This window comes from Amyelois transitella, chromosome 17 (assembly GCF_032362555.1).
Source record: "Amyelois transitella isolate CPQ chromosome 17, ilAmyTran1.1, whole genome shotgun sequence".
Taxonomy (NCBI): Eukaryota; Metazoa; Arthropoda; class Insecta; order Lepidoptera; family Pyralidae; genus Amyelois; species Amyelois transitella.
Genome location: NC_083520.1, coordinates 2,553,178 through 2,575,232, shown reverse-complemented (window position 1 = coordinate 2,575,232; position 22,055 = coordinate 2,553,178). Strand labels below are relative to the sequence as shown.

General features: G+C 34.9%; 3 protein-coding genes across 3 annotated transcripts; 2 read left to right on the top strand and 1 right to left on the bottom strand.

The window, feature by feature from the left end:
* Window positions 1–202: 202 nt before the first annotated feature.
* LOC106143381 (uncharacterized) lies at window positions 203–1,024 on the top strand. The gene has a single exon (XM_013345441.2). It carries the CDS (start codon window positions 419–421, stop codon window positions 920–922), a length of 504 nt encoding a protein of 167 aa, XP_013200895.2. The 5' UTR covers window positions 203–418; the 3' UTR covers window positions 923–1,024.
* Window positions 1,025–1,255: 231 nt separating this feature from the next.
* On the bottom strand, window positions 1,256–4,140 carry LOC106143357 (X-ray repair cross-complementing protein 5). The gene is made up of 3 exons (XM_013345416.2): window positions 3,709–4,140; window positions 3,461–3,616; window positions 1,256–3,157 (listed from the first exon to the last, which is right to left on the bottom strand). The coding sequence occupies exons 1-3, from the start codon at window positions 4,009–4,011 to the stop codon at window positions 1,439–1,441; spliced, it is 2,178 nt and encodes a 725-aa protein (XP_013200870.2). The 5' UTR covers window positions 4,012–4,140; the 3' UTR covers window positions 1,256–1,438.
* Window positions 4,141–4,635: 495 nt separating this feature from the next.
* LOC106143361 (2-phosphoxylose phosphatase 1) lies at window positions 4,636–10,939 on the top strand. Its single transcript, XM_060948953.1, has 8 exons — window positions 4,636–4,946; window positions 5,581–5,730; window positions 6,150–6,288; window positions 6,667–6,830; window positions 6,998–7,072; window positions 7,726–7,900; window positions 8,374–8,582; window positions 9,014–10,939. The coding sequence occupies exons 1-8, from the start codon at window positions 4,826–4,828 to the stop codon at window positions 9,967–9,969; spliced, it is 1,989 nt and encodes a 662-aa protein (XP_060804936.1). The 5' UTR covers window positions 4,636–4,825; the 3' UTR covers window positions 9,970–10,939.
* Window positions 10,940–22,055: the final 11,116 nt, after the last annotated feature.

Here is a 22,055-nt window from a genome sequence, read left to right as displayed (position 1 = left end):
ACCTACATATAGGATACATGATGATCATAAACTTACAAAAAAAAACATCGTATGAATGAGAAATACGCACGCACAAATGTCTCGTTGTTTCCAACAAAAAAGTTTTTGAATTTGGCGCCTTTAATGGCTGTCGTAAAGTTGCCAGTTTTCACTTTAATACCCTAGTATCCACAACAATGTATTTTACATATTTTTAAAAGAAAAGAAGTCATCTGACTTTTAGTGCGTTTCATTTACACAGTTTATTTTATTGATTTTCGATAAAATAAACAGGATTTTTAAAACCTGACAGATTACTACGATAGTATGTAATATTGTAAATAAGTTTACAAATAAGCGGACGAACGGAAAAATTTGCTATTTTGATACCTACCCACGTCTGAATCGATATTTTGTAAATAATTTGTAGGTACTAAACATGAAGTTGGATTCAAATAACAAAATGATAAACAGTGACAATGGTGCTGATACCCCGGAGGATGTGGTGGACCCGCGGCAGAACGCCGAGGATATCATCGATGAGATACTTGCAGATTTTACAGAGTTTGTTTCGCCAGACGCTGCAAGGAACGGCAGCGGTATCCCTGAGAGTTTGTTTGGGATGATCCAGCCTCCAAGGACGCGGACGCCGGCAAATTCTTTTTCTGAAAATGCGACCGTTGATGATATTGACCCGGCATCGGATTTGGGGACATCGATACGGAATAAGTGTTTAGAGTTGGAAGAAATACTTCAGAGTCTAAAATCTAGATTGAACCATGTAGTTTTGGATGAGAATATTGTTTTGAGCCCTGAGGCGAACTCGATGGAGGCCCAGCTAGAACACGACCTTGACACGGATTGCCAGGAGGACCTGTCACTCCAAGAGTTCCTTGAGCTTTTACAAGCACAAAATAAGATAAGCTCCACTGGTGTGCAGTGATCTGACCACCTACTTACAAATTTCTTAGTATTAAGCTTAATTTACATGAATTTATTGTGTGCATTTAGAATTTATAAAAAGATATTAAAAATTTCAAATTTATGATTCTTTTGATTTTATTTTTAGAGAAGTGACAAAAGTTTAGGATAACCCTTTAAGAAATGTTTTAATGAAGCATGTCCCATGAGTTTAGTTAATAATTGAAGAAATATGTCTCAAATATTCTAACAGTTTACACAACTACCTACACATATCATAACTACCTACAACTAGCGATGTAAACTCTGTAATGAGAATGGGAAACTTTAAATATGATATGAAGAAGAAATAACAGACTATGCCAAAAATTTATTTTTAAAAAGTGCTATAAACTTAACTACATAACAATAACAATGAGTAACCACAATTCAAAACTAGATGCATTACAAAAATAATCATAGTTTTACTGACTTAAGTCATTATCAAAATACTTATAGTAATAACAAATGCAGGTGCATTAAATTTTAAAAAATAAAATCAAATATCAGCAAACATGTCATCAACTTCCGTTGGTATAGTAACATCAGTCATCTCTGGCACAGTATTATTTTCATACAACTGACTTTCATCATGGCTATCTGGTCTATCGTAATTACTCTTTGGATTCTCTTCCTTGATTATATACCCTAGATTCTTCTCATTTATAACATTAAAAATATTATGTTTCTGACGACTCATTAACTCTTGCTTGTATTTTGAAAGCCATTCATTGTATGGTGTTGGATCTAACTCAACACATTTCTCTCTGAAGTGGCTCAAAGTATCAACAGCTTTATTAAACTTTCCATCAAAATTTGTGAAGAAAATATTCTCTATAGCTTCAGTCATTTGTGGAGCCAGCTCAAGCAATGTAGTCTTCTTTAGAAGTGTATCAAAATCACTAATTGGGTTCAGTGTTCCCACTTTCTCAACATCAGCAGTTTTCTTAACTCCAAGTTGCACCTTTGGCATATCAAATTTGAAATCTGTGTGTACATGATCATTACTTGTTGATGGTTGGACAGGAATGTTGATTGCTTCATCAGTATTCGCTTTGTTTCTGTCTACTGTCTTCCTTTCAATTTTATGCAGTTTAAACAAAGTCTTCAATTTATCTAAAGGTTCTCTACTTCTCTTTTCTACTAATGGAGGTATTTTGAACAGCATCATAATATCATCCCTTGGTGGAGGCAGAGGTTTACCAGGATTCAATGCTCTGAATGCTATGCTATCCAACACATACTGAACTGTAGGACTAACAGTTTGTGCTATTGGAAATGCTTCCTTGTCATCATATGTATCATCATAAGCATTTGTTAAGTCCATTACTGTTATAAGATCTTTGAAAGCATTAACTTGTTCATTTGAATGTTCATACTTCTTTAGCTTTGTTGAAGGGAATGCCATGTATTTGATTTGTTCTTTGTAGCAGATACCAATCATAGATAAGCAAATATAATTTTCTGTGTCTATAACAGGCATGAGGGCAAACATTTGTGGTGCTGAGCCTTCCCTATAAACACTCCGGGCAATAGCAGCTAAATTCATCTCATGCAGACATTCCACTAGACATCGCAATGCCCGTTGGGCTCTCTGGTCTCCTTTCCGACCAAACACATATGATAATCCATTACTGTCAAAGCTTTGCCACTGAATATTATCAGCATTAGTAAACCCATAAATTGATAAGCATTTGTGCCCAGAATTATATGTCATGAAGTTATTGCTTTCAGGGAATGGAACAATCTCTTGACCAAAATGATATCCAGTTATTATTTGGTCTTCATTAATAATTGCCTGATTATCAGCATCAATGTTTTGTTTTTGCCGTAGAATGCCTTCTGTGGAGCTGGCCATATTAAAACTTTTAACAGTCCCCTGATTGGTGAAACTAGGAGTGCTGGCACCAATGGGATCTTTCACTGCTTTTTGCCATGATTTCACTGCAGGTTCATCTCTTATCCTGATGTATGCTGACACAGGTATTCTTATATTTGGGCCAATATTCAAATCAACATTACGAGGCATGGCATTAATGGCCCTCTTTTTGTGGAAAAGTAAATATTGTTGGACAAATTCAAATGTTGCTGTTGCTCCATTTGTAGCTTCAACTAATTGGCAGGCTAGTTGCCAGTCCTCACCCTTATTGGTTTCTAAATATATGTCAGGGCCAATGATGTCCAATTGGAATTGCTCTTCTTTCAAACCATTGATGATCTGCAAATAAAAAAAATATTATTTAACATGTCGACTTCGACAGTGGAGCATCCTCCATTCATTTCTCTAATATTTATTTGGTGGTATGTTTGCACTCCACTGACAAGAATTAATAAGAAGAAAACTTAGGTCACATAGGTGGTCAATTACTAAAAATTTATGTTTTATTCAAAATCAAAGAAAAGTAATGTTTACAGTTAATAAATAGTGCCCAAATTCAGGTTTACTTAATAACTGTTGGGTAAAGTTTCATAACATGAAATTAAATCAATTTCTATTCACAAAAATAATATATATATTTACTTGGTCAATTTCATCTGAGGAGTATTGGTGTGGTGCTTGAAAATTGGTCATTAGGATTATTTTCTTACTACTTATCCTATAGCCACTTGCTCCGGTTTTCAAATAGTCTGCTGCCACAATAAGAGAGTCCACCCAGTCACCTCGACTTTTAGTGGGCTGTAACAAAATAAAGGGAAATGCATGTACAAAAATAATTTGTGTATAAAATAAGGAAATTATACAATGATTAGGTTTATAGATAAACTTACAGTTTCTGGTAGATCGCGTATCATGTCCCAAGTAGGATTCTTCAGTTCAGTTAGAAGTGTAATATGCCTAAATAGGCCCTTGTTGCTCTCTGCCATGTTATTGTTGGACTTTTTGGTGCCCAATAACAAGATACCAACTAGTTCTTTAGTTTGAGCCATTATTTTCCGCTCTAAAACTCGGCCGGCACATTCACGCGCCATTTCGAAAAAACTTTTTTCATTCTTTTCTTCGGCAATAGAAACATTTTCTCCGATGTCTAAAATTATAATGGTTGCCTGGTCCACTTTCCGATAGGAAGCCATTGTCTTCAATAAACAGTAGTTTCACGAAATAATCGCAGTTCGTTCCATTTGATGAATCACCACACAAAATAATAGACGCGTTTCAACATGAATCTTGTTTTGGTTTAGTATTGTTGTGTTAAATTTGTTTGGCTTTTTGTTTTGGCAACACAGTTTGTCAATTTGACGAAATGACATGACATTTAAAATGACGTTGACTTCGGCGTCCTGTTATTATGAAGCTGTGGCAAAATCCACACGTCACAAAAATAAAAAATAAAATCACGCGACGCTATCAGTCAAAAACAGCGAAAAGCCTAAATCGCGCAAATAAAGATTCCACGGATTGGAGCTATATATAACCTTCGACGCAACATTTTTCAAGTTATATATTTTTATATTGAACCGATTTTATATATCACCTTCGTAGAACCTTTAGAAGTCACAAAGTTTGCTTTTTTCCTAGAAATTTCCACCGGAGCTATAGCCTTATAAAATAAATTGAGAACGACTTCCGTTTTACGTTTAGTTCTAATGTTCTGATTTTGTGACATGCAAGCACACTGATAAAAATTTTAAAAGCGGAAGTCATTGTCAACATCACTGATTGACACTGACAGTCAAAACAACAATAAACAAAATTGATTTGATTTGACTAGTGTTTTTTTTATCATTCCGAAAATAATTATAAGTTTAAGCATTTATTTCCAATTTGATACATAAACATGTCTTTCATTCAATTTGCGAACAACATTTCTTGAGGATGATATCGTTTTATACTACGTTTACCAAGTGAGAATGTTTGCGTAATGTTATCATGTAAATATTTATAAAAATGTCCAATCCTTTTTCCAATAGAAGCAAGTTTATCACAGAAATAATGAAATTTTCATTTCATCACCGTGCTTTTTATTGCTATTTAGGCATGAGTTTATGGATTTTTTTCCTTATTACTGGTAAGTTGGTGTTTGGAAAATATGCAACCTTCTTATGTTTGTTGTTGGCCACAAAAAAAAGATATTACGGAAAAGAACGAATTCAAGAGCTAAATTTAACATGTTATTGTATTTTAATATATAAAAGAATACAAGTTTAATGTTATGTATATATGTGGAAATTGAATACAGTTCGATATAAGTACAGGAAAAGTGAAGTATTAGTTGTTGTGTAAAAACAGTTCCACGTAAAATACCATTTACCAAAGACTAAGTAAATAGTTGGTCAAAATACTATATGTTTTATCAATAAACAATTATGTTTATAAAAGCTGAACTTGAAACTGAAACTTGAAACTTGACGGCCTCTGTGGCTCAGCGGTAGTACGCTTGTCTGTGACACCGGAGGTCCCGGGTTCGAATCCCGGACAGGGCATGATGAGAAAAGAACTTTTTCTGATTGGCCTGAGTCTTAGATGTTTATCTATATAAGTATTTATTATAAAATATATTATCGTTGAGTTAGTATCTCGTAACACAAGTTTCAAACTTACTTCGAGGCTAACTCAATCTGTGTAATTTGTCCCATAAATATAAATATATATTAAATACTTTGATAATCATTAAAAATGGTGCACCTTATTTTGTATTATAGTTATGTACAAATATATGTCAACTGGTGAGGACAGTGCTGTGGTCAAGAAGGTCATACAGAATGAATTGATGTCTAGAACTGATTCCAAGTTTCGCAAGATTTACTTGAGAGTGTGCAGTCCCCCAGATAACATTGTGAGAGGCTCTGAAGGTAAGAAAACAGATTGGTTTATCAAACAAATCCATTTAAATTAGTTGATTTATTCTTTGAAAGGCCTATTATGGCTGCCTCATTCCCTAGATGGCAGATGGCATTGTAAAGTTGTGGCAGTAAGGCAGTCAAATAAATCTGACAAACAAAGTCTAAGTAAGTATCTTCTCTAAGTACTTTCAAATTTCATGTGTGAAAAATACTTAGAGAAGTTTTATTTATTTTTCATTATGATATTTCACTCTCCTCTCATTGGAGCATGTTTTGTTGGTTTCTGTGGCCTAGTTGCTTGTGACAAAATTGAGAATAACTTGGCCTAGGGTCAGCTATCAAATTGAGTGAAAATTTTAATACTAGGTTGTGTCTCATAAAAAGCTATGCTTGACCAAAGGACTCTTATAAAAAAAGTGTTATTTTAGGAGTTGTGGACAGCGACACATGGCTTCTTCAAGGAGTGCTCGTGCTCACACGGCATGGAGACCGCGGGCCACTGACACACTTGAAGGGCGGAGACAAGTTGCCTTGTGACACTGTACCAATCTCACCATTGCTAAAGAGGTATGTGAAGAGTTTTCTTTATTCATAAAAAGGCATGGCTACATGCGATGCGATTCAGTTAGTCCACTTCAATATGACTTTATATTTTACCCATGGTTGTAAAAAAAGATAATGAAGATACTGCAACGTAAATAAATAAATGTAAATAGACATTAAACTTCAAGTAAAATTAGAAAAATGGAAACTCAACCATTTACAGAAGCCTGCATCTTCTGGATCTTCATTTTGAATCGTCTTTATTAACATAATTGTTTTCTGAAACTACCTAATATGTATAACAAAGCCTTTATCCCTTATGGGGTAGACAGCAAAACTCTTGAAACAACCGAAAGGCTTTGTTCCTTCATCACCTTCATCTACAATCAAAATTTCTTCCAGTTACGAAGAGTATGTAGCCAATGCAAGTGGTTCCGGTCGTCCATGGTGGGTTTCAGGCCCGGGACCGTTCCACAACTTTCCTTCGTTGCCTCCTCGTGCGGGCAGTACTCATTGCGCCCTCGGACAACTCACACCTCGAGGCCTGCTGCAGATGTTGACTGTTGGTATGTAGGGGACAATTCAGTGATTTTGTTGTAGTGTAGTAGTACTGCCACAATTATGGTACCAGGCACCAATAAAAAAAAAGAAAAGGAATACTCCATCTCGTTCGTTTTATGGTAACATGCTAACCCACCCATTTAGTAAATAAAACCTTTTCTATATTTTTCAGGTAACATACTCAGGGAGGCATATGCAGCAAAATTAGGGTTAGATAATTTTGATTCTACAGGGAAAAAAGATACAGGTAAATAAAATTTACATTTACACTCTATTTTGTATTGTAGAAAATATTGATAACAATTGAAAAATTAAGGTTGCAATTTATTTAGTGTCGATTTGAGATATCGATCTTTTCACTAGAATGATCCCTTTAATTATTCGGTATAACAGTGGCGACATCTCTACGCCACACGTCACAACAGTCAAAACAACTGGTGGCGGTCGATATAGTATAGCATCGCTACCGGCGCACCAATGTCTGCTCTGCGCGTACGCGGTTCTATATTACAGCTAGACCAGAAACTTAGCAGGTCTGACAATGAGGGAGCCTTGTTCTGCGTTTCATATAAATTAACACTAAATATGTAATTTAAGTAATTGTGAGGTGATGTGACAAAAGTACACTATGACAAATATAAGATAGACATTGCTGTGTCGTGTGGTTCCTAGCACCAATAAAAAAAAAAATAGGACCACTCCATCTTTTCCCATGAATATCGTAAAAGGCGACTAAGGGATAGGCTTATACATATACTTAGGATTCCTCTTTAAGGCGATGGGCTAGCAACCTGTCTCTATTTGAATCTCAATTCCATTACTTCAGTGTTTTGATGACAGTTGTCTCTGTCTACCCCGCAAGGGGTATAGACGTGACAACACGTAACGTTACGAACGCAGGGCTGGCGATATCGTACAGCACGCGGTACCGGCGCACGTTCCAGTCGCTGTGCGCGGCGTGGTGGGGCGCGGCGCGCGGCGCGGCGGGGGCGCGCCTGGCGGCCGCGCGCGAGGCGCCCAGCGCCGCCTTCTGCTTCCGCGACTGCGCCTGCGCCGCCAGCGCGCGCCTCACCAAGTCGGTAGCACCTTACAGATCTGATATTTCACCTCACCCCCTTTTTACTTCAACCTGGGGCCAGACTAGTCCCAGTTCCACTCTCGAGCGGAGAACATGATGACCCTGGAGTGAGTGAGTCGGGTATTTACACGAACCGACTCCTATCTGACCACAGCAACCCATGTGAACCTGACCTATATTGGATCATGGTTACAAATCTAGTTACTTTTATCATTCAACCACCAAGGTTCAACACTTTATTTTACCTCCATTACTGTTAGTAAAGTTTCGGAACTGACCTACTCATCTTGTTTTGGCGAGCGAAATTCTATGTTATGATTGGTTTATTTTAAATGACAAAGGGAGAAAATAGTAGTCTTACAGCTGCTGGTCTTCGAGAACCGAGGTCAGATAAATAAGTAAAGAAGCCAATTATATCTTAAACTTTAAATCAGCGCAATGTATATACTACTAACTACATTTCATTCCAGAAAAATAAACTCACAAGACCAGAACCGCCTCGAATCCCACCCCGCCGTCAAAGAGCTAGTCAGCAAGTTGTCTAAAGTGCTGTTCGAATCCCAAGAGCGGCCCGCGGCGCACGTGGTGAGGGACGCGCTGTTGGCGTATATGTGTCACGACGCCCCCCTACCTTGCACTACTGACAAAGTGGGGGGCAAGGCGAACCTGCTCATAAAAGGTAAGAAAAAATTTTTTTACCATCTCTCGCTCGTGACTTGCTGTGTGTAAGTTCAGGAAGTCCTCTGTATAGCCGTTCCGTTTTATTTTTAAAATTGGGATGCCTTACAAGGTTTATGTATATTGTACCTTTTTATAAGTAGTACCTGTTATTCAACTGATGTACGTATAAAGATTTTGAATTGAATAGGAATTTATTTCAGATATTTTTCTTCCTATTTGTAGTTTTGTGTGTAGTTTGTCTATCTGTCACTTGGTAACGGAAATTCAAAAGTACCACTCGGCTCGATACCCGTTTCAGTTTCAGTATTTTCATTGCAGCCCATTAAAGCTCCTAAGGATCTCAAATTTAGTCAATGGACTGGAATATTTCTCGAATGTCAAATCACTTACCGCATTTTCGACTTACAACAATAAAATCATCATTTACAGGTCACAAGAAGTTTCGCGGAGAAAATATAGGGCTCAGAAATTTACTGGACGTCGATATAGACACGCTGAACATGGAACTGGATTACATCAACAACCAATTGGATTTCAACAACGAGGTAGGTAGAAAAGCAAGAGACATTATTGGAAAATACTACGACAGCAAAGACAAAAAGGCGCCATTAGATTTCGACGCGCAAATGGAGAGGGAAAAGTTACTTTATTATCAGCAGAAATATATGGATAACGATATTTATGATGACGTAGTTATTGTGAAAAAAAATCTCGATGCAGACTTCAATTTTCCCAATGACGCCAGGATGGATGCGGACTTTGACGAAGATTACAAAGAGCCCACGGAAAGTACGGAAGAGTTTTGCGTGAAAAAAGAACACGTTATGTCACTTTTTGCGTATTTAGAGTGGACTTACCGACAAGAGATTAAGAACATACACAATAAACGACGCGGCTTGTTAGTGGCGTACGGTTTGATACATAATATAGTACAAAATATGATAAGAATGATCTCTGAGAATAAGCCGAAATTTGTTTTGTACTCTGGTCATGATAAGACTTTGCAAGCGTTGATTTTAGCGTTAGGTTTGAATAATTATCAGCATTATAATATACAGTATGCAGCTAGGATGATATTTGAGGTGTATAGAAAGAAGGATTTGCTGGATGAGTTCAAGTTTACGAAGAGGAAAGCGGTTGCGCAGGATTTCTATTTCCGTGTCGTGTATAATGGTGAGGACGTGACGAATAAACTGAGTTTCTGTAAGCCTCGACAGATCGTGGTGATGAAGGTCGTTGACCCGATCGATGACGTGAAAATGTACAATACATATCTGTGTCCCATTGAGAGTATAGTTAGGTTCATTCATGATGATTATTTTGCGACGTTCAACACTAGTAATTATAAAGATGCGTGCGCCAGTTATGGGAATAAGCATTTGTAACATTAAAAAAAAAGAGTTTTTAATAAAAAGAGATCACAGATCTGAGGCTAATAGGAGTTATTTATTGTTAGTTAAACGTATTTCTATTGAATCTCAAAACAACAGAATATTAGCGTAAGTGTCATATCATTTCACATGGCTGACCAAAAATCTGTTTGGATATGATTACGTCTAGTTTTATATCACTGGAGATACTAAGAAGATCAGTTAATAAATAATGTTGTGACTTGAAAGTAGTAATTTGTTTTCATAATGAATATCAAGTTTTATAAAAAAAAAATATTGAAGAACCATAACTATGACTTTGAATACATATGAACCAGTAAGAAAAAAATGTACATATCACTTATAATTGTGCTGTTAAGTAAGCAATACTTGATGTTGTAGTTGATAGAATTAACATATCCCACTGATAATAATATATCTAAACTTATATTTTTGTAGATCTTATTTATGTTAATATTAATGTTTAATAATTGTTTAAGAGGCTATAACTCCTGTGTTATTAATATCTTATACTTGTAATACATCATGTGATTAAGATCTCATACTTACACATTTTAAATAATTATATTATGGTGTGATTTTCCCAGTACATAAGTATCTTGACTGAAAAATAATCTCAGCTCAGTAGTTTCTATCAAATATTTATCTACGCATAATGATTTTGTAGCAAAAAAATACGGTCCAATTGAGAACCTCCTCCTTTTTGGAAGACAGTTAAAAACACGACTTTTTCTCAATAGTGAGACGAAGACAGCTGAAAATACGAATGATGGTACGGTTGTGATTTTTTAAGGCTACTGGAGAACAGTATTACCAATTTTATAAGTTACATCAATGTTTATACCTGCGCAGGAGTTGAGCCTATCAAAGCGCGCCATTTGAACCCGCGAACTGAACTGTCCGCCATTGTACTTTTCTGCTATAAAGAGCGAGATAGCAGAAAAGTTTTTGCATTTTAAGTTTAATGAACAAGATTGTTATTTTATTGATGAGTAATGAGTTTAGATGTGGTTTGATTTGGTGGTAGGTTTCGCTATTCAGCGCCGTCGAATATTACGACTTATAAAAGTGGAAAGTGCTGTACTCTTGTTTCAAACGAATACCCCACTGGGAAATCAACGCCTTTATTTTATAAGACTGCATCTATTGTCATTGTGGTCACTGATTACTTTACATTATATTCTTTTATGTTTTTATTTAATTGATCTCTTTATTTACATATAGTGTGAATTATAGGATGGAATTATATATACTGTAAACACCGGCGAAGGATAGTTATTTTTTTTACATTTACATTTTTTTTAAAGATATCTTGGTTTCCTATTTAATGCGAACATGTCGCTCTTTAAACCCAGGAAAAAAAAATTATAATCCATGTTGCTGGAAATCAGCTTGTATATGCAGACGTTGTATGATTTTATTGAATTCTAGTCAAAGAAATCTCAAATGAATCTATTTTTATTTATTTATAACTTTCTGACTTTAAACGTTAATAAATAAATTGTAAAAATGCTGCCCTTACGCTTTACAACTTTTTTTTTATAAAGGGTTAACATTTTTTTAAAAGTTATCTTTAATTTTGTGTAGTACAGTCGTCTGCAGTGAAACTTTTGACCACTAAGGGTTTGGTTTGTATGAAAAAAGCAGGCGGTTTACGTTTCATTTTACATTTTTTTTATATCGCTATCAAAATTATCATTCAAATCATCTCAAATAAGTATTCAAAAATTTTATTTCTGGAAGTTGTGTTTCTTGAAGATTTTAATGAAGTAGATTCAATGGCGTGAGAAACGGGTCCTATTTCCAGAAATTCCGTATGTATTTGTAATAATATTTAATTATGTAGAAAGAGGACGTTTTAATAATGCACTAATGTTTGTTCTAAACTTAATGAAATTTTATTGTACTTAAACACATTATATAATAGTTTGAATGGAGCATATCAGTTATATGAAATACATAATGTACAGCCTAAATCTGTTCTTTTTTTTCCTGATTATACACACAATTAAATTTATTAGGTACAAAAGTGACTTGTGTTGATAAAAATCAGATTTAACGAATACGATACAGGCAGAGCTGCAGATAAATATTTTTAAAGATCGTACTAATATTTGCCTGCTGTGAGCAAATAAAAAAAAAATCTTTCAAAAATTTTTTTTTAGCAAAAAAACAATCTTCCGATTGGGAAAAAGTTTTTCCCACATTTTAACTCAAATCATTTTCCCTTATAAGATTTGTTTGTTAGGCTTTTTTGTAATAAAATGAGGTTTCTATTATCATAAATATCACAAATACAGAATAGACAATGGGCGCCTGAGCACAAGAGATTATTACAAAGTTAAGCATTCATATCTATATTCAATATGTACAAATATGCACTCTGCAAATATTATACCAGGTGTGGTGAGACGTGCGGCTTTTATTGTTGTTTGATGGTGAATCATCGTGAAAATATGACTTCTGTTCATTGATAACCAAAAATATAATACTTACAGGAATTATATGCGTATAAACTAACGATACAAACGGACACACAAAAGCTATAAAATTAAAACAAGCCTTGTTTTGGTCCGGTATATGCATATGACTACCAAGTTCAAACGTTAAAATATCTATGAATACTACACATAAAATAAAATCATATATTCTTCTACAGAATACAAAAGTTAACTAGGTATACTTATTTAAATTTATGGTGTTTTATATTAGTTTATATAATATATCAATAGCTATATTGGGGTTTATATCCGATGCCTCTTTAGAGCCCCTGTACCATCTGTGGTTATTTTTCCATCACATATTTTCAAGCTTCGTTATGGAAAAACAATCAAATATGGATATTTTCATTAAAAGAATCACGTGGAATGATGTAATCTGAAAAATGATTTCGTAATATTTATTTACCTATTATCGCATTTTCTATGCGATAAGTTTTAAAATATTATATTTTATAACTCAAATTCATGTTTACATTTCACAAATATATCCTGGACAACTAATATTATTATTTAAATCCTACCAATATTATAAATGCAAAAATATGTAAAGATGTGTGGATGTGTGTGTTATTCTTTCACGCAATAGCTACTGAACGTATACAGCTTATAATTGAGATAACATATTATGTTACAATTTATAGAGCTTTAAAACAGACGTAAGAGCAAGTAAGTAAATAATAATTTAATTTTAAATTATAAGAAGCAGGGAAACGTGACCCAGATTGCGAAGTAACAGCGTGACGAGATTACCAGCTGCGACGCAGAAGTCACTGTCAAGGCCATTCAGATACTATGTTTTTATTTCTGTATGTTTATTATTTTATGACCCAGTTGGCAGATGTTCACACTTGTCGATAAGACGTATTTAAAATCAATTGAAATATCTCATCCTGTCCTATCATTAATATTATATTCGAATAAGTTTTCAGTAATAAATTGTCTCAATAACAATGGAAGCTACTGAAACTACCTACGCATTAGTAGAATCTAAATTCATAATAGGTACATACATCATTGAGATATCAAATAGTGACCGGTTGCTAGTCTATCGCTTAAAAGAAAAGTTCCAAGTTTATAAGCCAATCCCTAAGTCGCCGTTTACCGACATCCATGGGAAAGAGATGGAGTAGTCCTATTTTTTTTTCTATTGGTGCCGGGAAACACACGGCACCCTAAATCCAATGCGTAGGTATTTCAGAAGAACTCTTGGAAACAGACAGAAACACAAGAGGGCTATCTTGTTAAACTGCACTTAACGTGCATTGATGGGTTTACACGAAATTACCTCTATTGCATAAATTGATTTTTTTTAATTAAAAAAATTATTTTCAGCAATAAAAAAAAAAACATAAAAATCTTATTCTAACTTATTGCCACCAAAAAGGCAATCGTTTTGTAATTGATATTATCCGCGTTTTCAGTGAAAATGCACTAAGTATTCTAGTGTTGCCCACACCTAATTTATATAAGTATTAACGTTGAACAGTAGGGATATTTTAAATTTAGGACAAGGTTAATTGAAGCGTTGAATTCTGAATGGACTTCCTCATGCGTGCTGCTTCAATATCTTTTCTAGGTTTTTGCGTATTCTGTGATATGTATTCGCTTGCTTTGCCGTGTGGTTTCCGGCCTTTCCGGCACACGGCTTTATGATAGAATTGAGATTCAAATAGTGACAGGTTGTCACTATTTGAATCTCAGACACTTAGTCGCCTTTTACGACATCCATGGAAAAGTGATGGAGTGGTCCTATTCTTTTTTGACAATATCTACTGTACATAACATTCTAAGAAAATGTACCTACATTTCCTTGGAATGTACCTATCGATGTAGGTAGTAAATAATCTTGTGGCTGTAATTGCATTATGTAAGTAAACACGGGTGGCCTTGACAGTGACCGCGCTCGGCTTACATTCGCTTCGCATTGCTGATATTACACGCTTCTCTCAAAGTCACCTCCACAGAACGGCGACTAAGGGAATAGGCGTAATCATCTTTCGATCCATACTGTTATGGTAGCGAAGAAAAACAGTGTGTGTCAGCTGCTTCTCTTCCCATGTAGTTTGTAAAAGTCAATCAAAGGAATAGCTAATACACTTGGGATTCTTCTTTTAGGCGATGGGCTGGTATCATGCCACTATTTGGATCTCAGTCATATGCTGAACCTTTCAGTCATTTTCAGACTATATGCTCTGTCTACCCCGAAAGGGGTAAAGTCATAATTATATTTGCGTACTTAGGTACTATTTTGATGTTGGCTCTATTATGGGCCTTCTATAAGTACCTATAATTCGTTGGGACCTAAATAATCATCGCGAAGAAATTGACGCGCTCAACCTTAGCAGCGAAGAATCTAAGACGCGATTTCAAAGATTTCACGGATTGGAGCTATATATACAACCTCCGACACAACATCGTCGGAGCCGCGGTTCGCCAGGTATAACACCAGCCTGGCGGAAGATCTTCCCTTTGGTGGCGATCGAGCCGAATTATCGCACCCGCTACAGCGTCATCTAGACGCGAACAGTCATTACAATATTTTTTTATACAAATGCATAATCATAAATCGTATATCATAAAAACATTTATTATATTTTTTAGATTCAATATTTTAACATACCTAATAGAAAAATTATAATTTTAGAGATTAACATTTTGATTGAAATCGTTGAAAATCTCGTACATAAATTGTGATATTTTCGGTTCGCTACCGCGATAGCGCAAGATATCCTAGTTAAAAAAACCGATAGTATGGATCTTCGCCAATTTTCTGACGCAACACGCTTTTTTTGCACGGAAATCATGGTTAAGTCAATATTTTAAAAATAACAATATTGTAGTAGTGTAAGTGTACCTAAGCAGACAGAGGGTGCAACTGGAGACAAGACTCCGTAGAATGGTAAGCGCGACGCCTTTTTTACCGCGAGAAAAACTACCGCTGTCTCGTTTAACGCCATAATAAAAAGCGAAAAAGTTTTGCAAAAATGAGAGAGCAAAAGTTACCTGAGTAGACTAAAACATAGATAGAATGACTTTATCTCATGGGGAAGTTATAGTAATAGTCTGGCTGAATAAAGGCATTGTGAAAGTGTCCGAAGTACCCCAGTGCTATCTGTTCCTTCTATATTTTTTCTTCGATGTTTACTAACATTCATAAGAGTTGAAGCGTATTTTCATAGAACATAAATATACAGCAGGCAAGTTGAATAACATCACGCCACTATTGCTATCTCGTTTTTTGTCCTTGCATTATACGAATTGCTGATTAGAATAAATGAATATTTAAAAAGTCAGTGTTTTGTATTTTTTCGAAGTTGGTAAGTCATTCTTTTAGTGGCTAAGTATTTTTTGCTTATCAAGTTGGACGAAAATTGAGCACCATCACTATTTATTTTTACGATAATAAGATAAAATATACTTTTGTAATTCTAATAACTTGCCCCGGTCTAAAAACTGGAGACGTCGCCGTCCGGACAAAGTGGACAGATAAATGTAGGAAAGTGGCACCAGGTCCCGAAGTACTATGGTGGAGGGTGCAACTGGGAGTATGCAGAGATGAGAGAGAGAGAGAGAGATAATTAAGGAGGTACAAAAGCCGCTTGTCTTAGATAGTTACGAAACGCTGCAAAGAATCTGTGAATTTTCGCGGAGAGACGTCCAAAGGCGTCTCATTCGCGATAGCTTAAAGAAAACGCGAATTTGTGTAACTAATGGTAACGCGTTGGCACTAAATGTAATCCATACGAAATTCGTGTTTACTGGCTCGACTCGATTGATCGAGTAAAACTCTAACTAACCTCACAGACTACGCAAGAGAAGTGCCTACGTTGCTACGGTCACGTCTTGCAGAAGCTTGCACGCGGGAACAAACGTCTGACCATGCCGCCTACGCCTGGTTGTTTAAGACGTCGCCAAGGATGATTCGAGACTAAAAGTGGGTGAAAGTAAAGGGACTTTGGAAAAGCCGAAGGCAAGTCAAAGTGAAAAGTTTTCACGTATGTAGGTACATTTGTCTCTTCATTTTGTTAGACCCTGAACTCATGTGTCATTAGTGCCATTCCATGTAGATACTGAAATCTGTTAAAACAAACGCTTTGATTATAAAATAGGTTTAAAATTTTGTGTGTTAATAAAATTCTAATCGATCGTTCAGCGGTCCAATGTGCCCTTGAAATTGTTTACATTTTGAAGTGCGTTTGAAAAATGCGTTACATAATAACAATGAGTCACTATGTGCACAGACACGCCTATTTGTTGACAAACAACTGATCGAAACATTTTTGCGACGTACTTATATAAAATTCTTCTTTTTTACGGGTTCGTACCTACGAAATCGTATGTAAAAGGTAAAAACGGGACCTTATTTTTAAGGCTCCGCTGCCTGGTTTCCAAATACTTTAAATAAATAAAAATAATATATTAAGAGTCCCCATGCAATAAGCGCAAATTTTTTCGGTTTTTTTTTCTCAATGTGATTAACGGTAACAGGTAGACACTTAAAATTTTCACAGAATAATAAGTTGTAGATATTTATATATGGTACCTTTCAAAATAAATAATTCAATAAATAATAATTATTATTAAAGAGTACATACCGACCCCATACAACAAACGTAATTTTTAAGCAATTTTTTGGTTGATTTCATTAAGTAGGTAGCTTTTAATGACAATCGTGATGATTGTTCACGAAACCCTCCGTTTGCGAGTCTGACACGCACTTGGCCGATTATTTTAACCACGGATAAAAAAAAAATACCGCGCCGCTTTTTTTTATCCGGCTCGAAAATTTCGAGTAAGCCGAGAACGGGGAAGAATAGAATGTTCTTAGTGGAGGCAAAACCGTTTCATATACCTACAACAAGACAATCATACAGTCAACGGTAATTTAATGTTTTATTTGTATATTTTTATTATAAATCTGTTTATTTATGTAGGTATAAACTTATTTAAAAACCGTGACAAAACAATGATTCCAGAATAAGTGATTTTGAAAGTCTTTGTTTCAACGTTTTGGAAGCGTTTCAAATGCAATTAAGTGAACGTGTTAGTACTTGTGTATTCACTGGGTTTGCCTTTTGTCTGGAAGAACTTCAACATGTCTTGAATTTATAAGTGCACCAAAGGAAATGTTTCAATTAAATATTCTTAAGTCATTTTTCACATTAATATACTCTTGGACCTTATACATTGTCACGGTTATTTTGTTTTGGTCGGTTTTATAAATATATGTATGTACCTCTTATTAAATTTATACTTTCAAATTGGTTTTGGTAATCAAAATAAAACTACATAAATAGGCTTTGAAAATTTCTATTTTTCAATTTGATAATTGAATTATATTTTATTACATTACAGATCTGTTAATGCTTTTGTCTTCTTATAGTGTCCATGGGAAATATCGGCTTCATTTAAAATATCCATTATTAATTTTTTTCTGGCTCCATTGTTGCGAGTTCGACCGAACGAAATAACTTTTTCTATGATTTCGGGCGGACGATTTTTTTCGACAGTAATTTTCCCTAAATATATAGAATAACTTACCTTACTTTTAATGTCAGATATTTCTTAACACTATCGACCATCGTGTATAGAGGAGGCACAATTGAATTGAGAGCCTTGTTAAGGTTGGTTAATAAGTTTCCAAACGATTCTAGGGTGGGCAATAGCCCTGCGCTTTCTACGCCCATATGCCTTCGCCACGGGCGTAAGAAGCATAGGGGAATTATTTAACTCTGCCGAGAATATAACTAACAAGAAACAAACGAAATTAATACATTTTACTGATGTGTCCTTCAAATAAATCGGGTCAATAATTAACTAAGTACTTGTTTAAATGCCTTGTAAACAAAACAAAACAATTTTGTAGAGTAAAAAATGTGGTTAAGTGTTACACCCACCTTCATTTATTTGGTAAACAAACTCTATTAGTGAAGGTATAAATCTAACCACAGACATAGATCTACCTAGATACCGCCAGTCACCCGCTAGTGGACCCATCTGTGTTAAATTTTTGGTGCTTATGTACAGTAAAGATGACGCGTAAAAATAAGGGTCGATTAAAATCAGCCAATTTTCATGATAAAGATCAATGAAGTATATTTTCTCTGCCTGTCTACTATTCCTGGAAAGAAACATGAATTTTATTTATATAATTGAAACAGTTTCGAAAAAAGTTGATGGTCATCATAATCCAAGAATATAAATTGGCGGGTCCAATTAGATCCATGTCTCTGAATATTACTTAACAATAGTGTAGTTCAGTGTTGCTACTGCGCAATTTGAGATAAAGTATAAAACTCACAACAATATCAACGTAAGCAGTGCGCGGCGGATTATGCATAAGTTATGGGCGATAAGCGGAATATAAATAAATAAAGAAAATATCTCTTTCCCATGGATGTTGTAAAAGGCGACTAAGGGATAGGTTTACAAACTTGGGCTTCCTTTTTAGGCGATGGGCTAGCAACCTTTCACTATTTGAATCTCAATTCTAATTCATTAAGCCAAAAAGCTGAACGTGGCCTATCAGACAGTTGGCTCTGTCTACCCCACAAGGGATATGACCTGCGACCATATGTAGGTATGTAATGTAAAATAAAATAAGACTGACGCTGTGTAGTTCCCAACACTTTAGAATAGGACCACGCCAGATCTCCTTCCCATGTATGTCGTAAAAGGCGACTAAGGATATAGGCATATTAATATAGTGCAGCTTAACCATGACCCAATTTGGATTAGGTTCCCATGCAAAGGTTACGGTGGTCAGATGGTAGGTGCTCCTTGTAAAAATAAGCGATGCATTAAATTATTATAGTTTTCTGTAAGCTAATATCTTCAGTAACATAAAATTTAAAATTATTGCTTTTAATCACATCACAATAAAACTAAACTGAGCAGGTAGGAGATGCAAAAAAATATTATATTTTTTAGACCAGCACATTAAATGATAATTACATAAATATGCTGACTGTACACTTCTTTACTCGTGTAAAGTATTAAGTTACGATAACATCTTGTAGATAGATACTTTGAAACTCTTGATGCCAGATTTTTACATAGAGATATTGAAGTGAAATTGTTCCAATTTGTGAGATTATAGGCCAGGTCAGGTCACGAGTACTCCAGACGAGTTTGAATAAAAATATTGATGAATGTGGATGAAGCTAAAGAAGTATGCAGGGATCGAGGCAAGTGGTATGATAGTGTTTGTTACCACTCAGGTAAAGGGGCGTGATCGTATAAATATACAGCATATTTTTGGATCGAATCAGACAAAAATAAACAAGGAAAATGGGCCGTCGTCATAGAACGACGTGACTATGAGTACGTAACAACATTTCTGTCTGTAGTAAACAGACTGACACAGATAACTAAGAAGTTGTTCAATCAGGTTATTTTATTTATTTGGATGTTATTATACAGCAGAATGATATTATTACTAGCATTATTCAAATAAATGTACCTACAGCCAACAAAAAGTTGAAAAAGTAAAATGAACACAACAATCTATTTCATTTTGCAAGTAGGCAAAATGAGTTTGAATAAATATGTAGAAATAGCTAGCCTAGACTAATATATCTTGACGAAATGGGTGACGTTCTGGAGAAAGGTCAGTTCAAGAGTCCCCAATTTTCTAAAAAATTAATTAAATACATACTACAAAATACCAATTTAAAACCAAACCAACTTAACTTTTTTTAAATTTGCCTTTGCCGAATATTAATTATTATTTGCCATTTAGTAACGAGATTGTGTGTAATACAATTTATAGCTAATAAAGAACTGGCTAGATGATTCCACTAAGATTATTAGAACACCCCCGCATTATACCACCAAGCTTTATCGGAGTATTATTAAATTCCGTTCATCTAAGTCCGCCAAGTCGGATCAGCGGAATCCAATAAAATCTTACGTAAGTACCTAATCTTCTTCGAAGTGTATCCGTTAGTTCAAACTTGTATCTTTTTCATTTGGTTAACAGCATTTTTATAGTGATGGATTTACTTTTATCGATTTCAATTTTATTAAGAACTTGTTTTTTTTTTTTCAATTTAAGAGTTTTGTCAAATTCATGTCTCAGTTAACTTGCTCATCCATCCTACTCTGAGACCTTAGATGTTAAATACGTAGACCTTAGTGAGATTCGAACCTGGGTTTTGAAGTGCAATAAACATTTTCGTTCATGAAACACGGAACAGACATAACTATACTTAATCAGAATACTACTCGTGAACACACAAGTGTCTGTCTGTATAGCTGGATTATGATAAGTTTGCAGCCGTCAAGGTCCATATGCCTACATACTCAACATTGTAATATCAGTGATATATTTAGCATGTGATAACGATTATTTCCTCAAATAATAATGACAATTTTGTATATAAGTACTTCAAATGAGTAGTATTAGAAATTAGGTAGAGCGATTATTATAACTACCTACTAGGTAAAATATTAAAAGAAAGTTACTACACTTTCATCATTGTTCCTCAACTTCAACAGCATTATCCCTTAAGAGTATGTTATTCACTACGTTTTTTATCCACGTTCCTCACTCTGTGCAAGGTCGTCGTTCTAAGGCACAGGTTTAGGGTACCTAGGCTGACTCTTGACCTGACGTTACAATTAGATCAAGTTAAAACAACCAAGATGAGCTTTTTGTTAAAGTTTTAATTCAGCAATGAATAAAATAAATGTCTTACACGTAAAAGGAATTTAATATTGCGATTATTCATTCAGCATTTAAATGTGTTCTCGTGACGTTAAGAACCGTGTGATGTTAATTTGACATTTTGACAAAGCATTTACAGAACACTCTTTTTTCAGCTAACTCGTTCCTTTAGGCCTTCTTGATTCAACTTTCACACTCTTTTTTCATAGCATACTTTATATGTTTTAGGAATTATAAGTAATAAGCATACGAAATACGTACTAAAACTAAAAATGTAGCTACATATACTTAAACATTAATGCAACAAAGTCTATAATAGATACATTGACCTGTTACGCCCACGCAGATCATTCTCATCTTACTTTTCAACGATGAATGTAATTGAATACTAGCTTTTGTCTCTATCTTCGTTCACGTGGAATGTTTAAGTACCCCAAACTCTTCTACTCAATTTACAAGTTATGATTAACGTAATAATACCTAAAAATATTATTTTCCCAAAACTTACAGATCTATAGATTTTCATTAAAATCGGTTCAGCTGATTAAGCTAATTAACTTGGGAGTCTTCTTTTAGGCGATGAGCTAGCAAGCTGACACTAAAATTTAAATCTCAATTCTTTCATTACCCCATACGAGTAACGTGGCCTTTCAGTCTTTCCGATACTGTTGGCTCTGTTTTCCCGGAAGGAATAAAGACGTGATTATGTATGTATGATTAGACGTAAAAAAAAAATAATCATACAGCTACATATGTTGGCCCTTTTAGCATATACATACATATACAATTTGTGGAAAACATAAGGTCTGTAGGTACTAGTGTTGTAACCAGGGATTGCCAAGAAAATTTCGCAAGCCATGTTGTTGAATCTTCGTTATTAGCAAAATTATTGAGATCGTAAAATCGTCTCT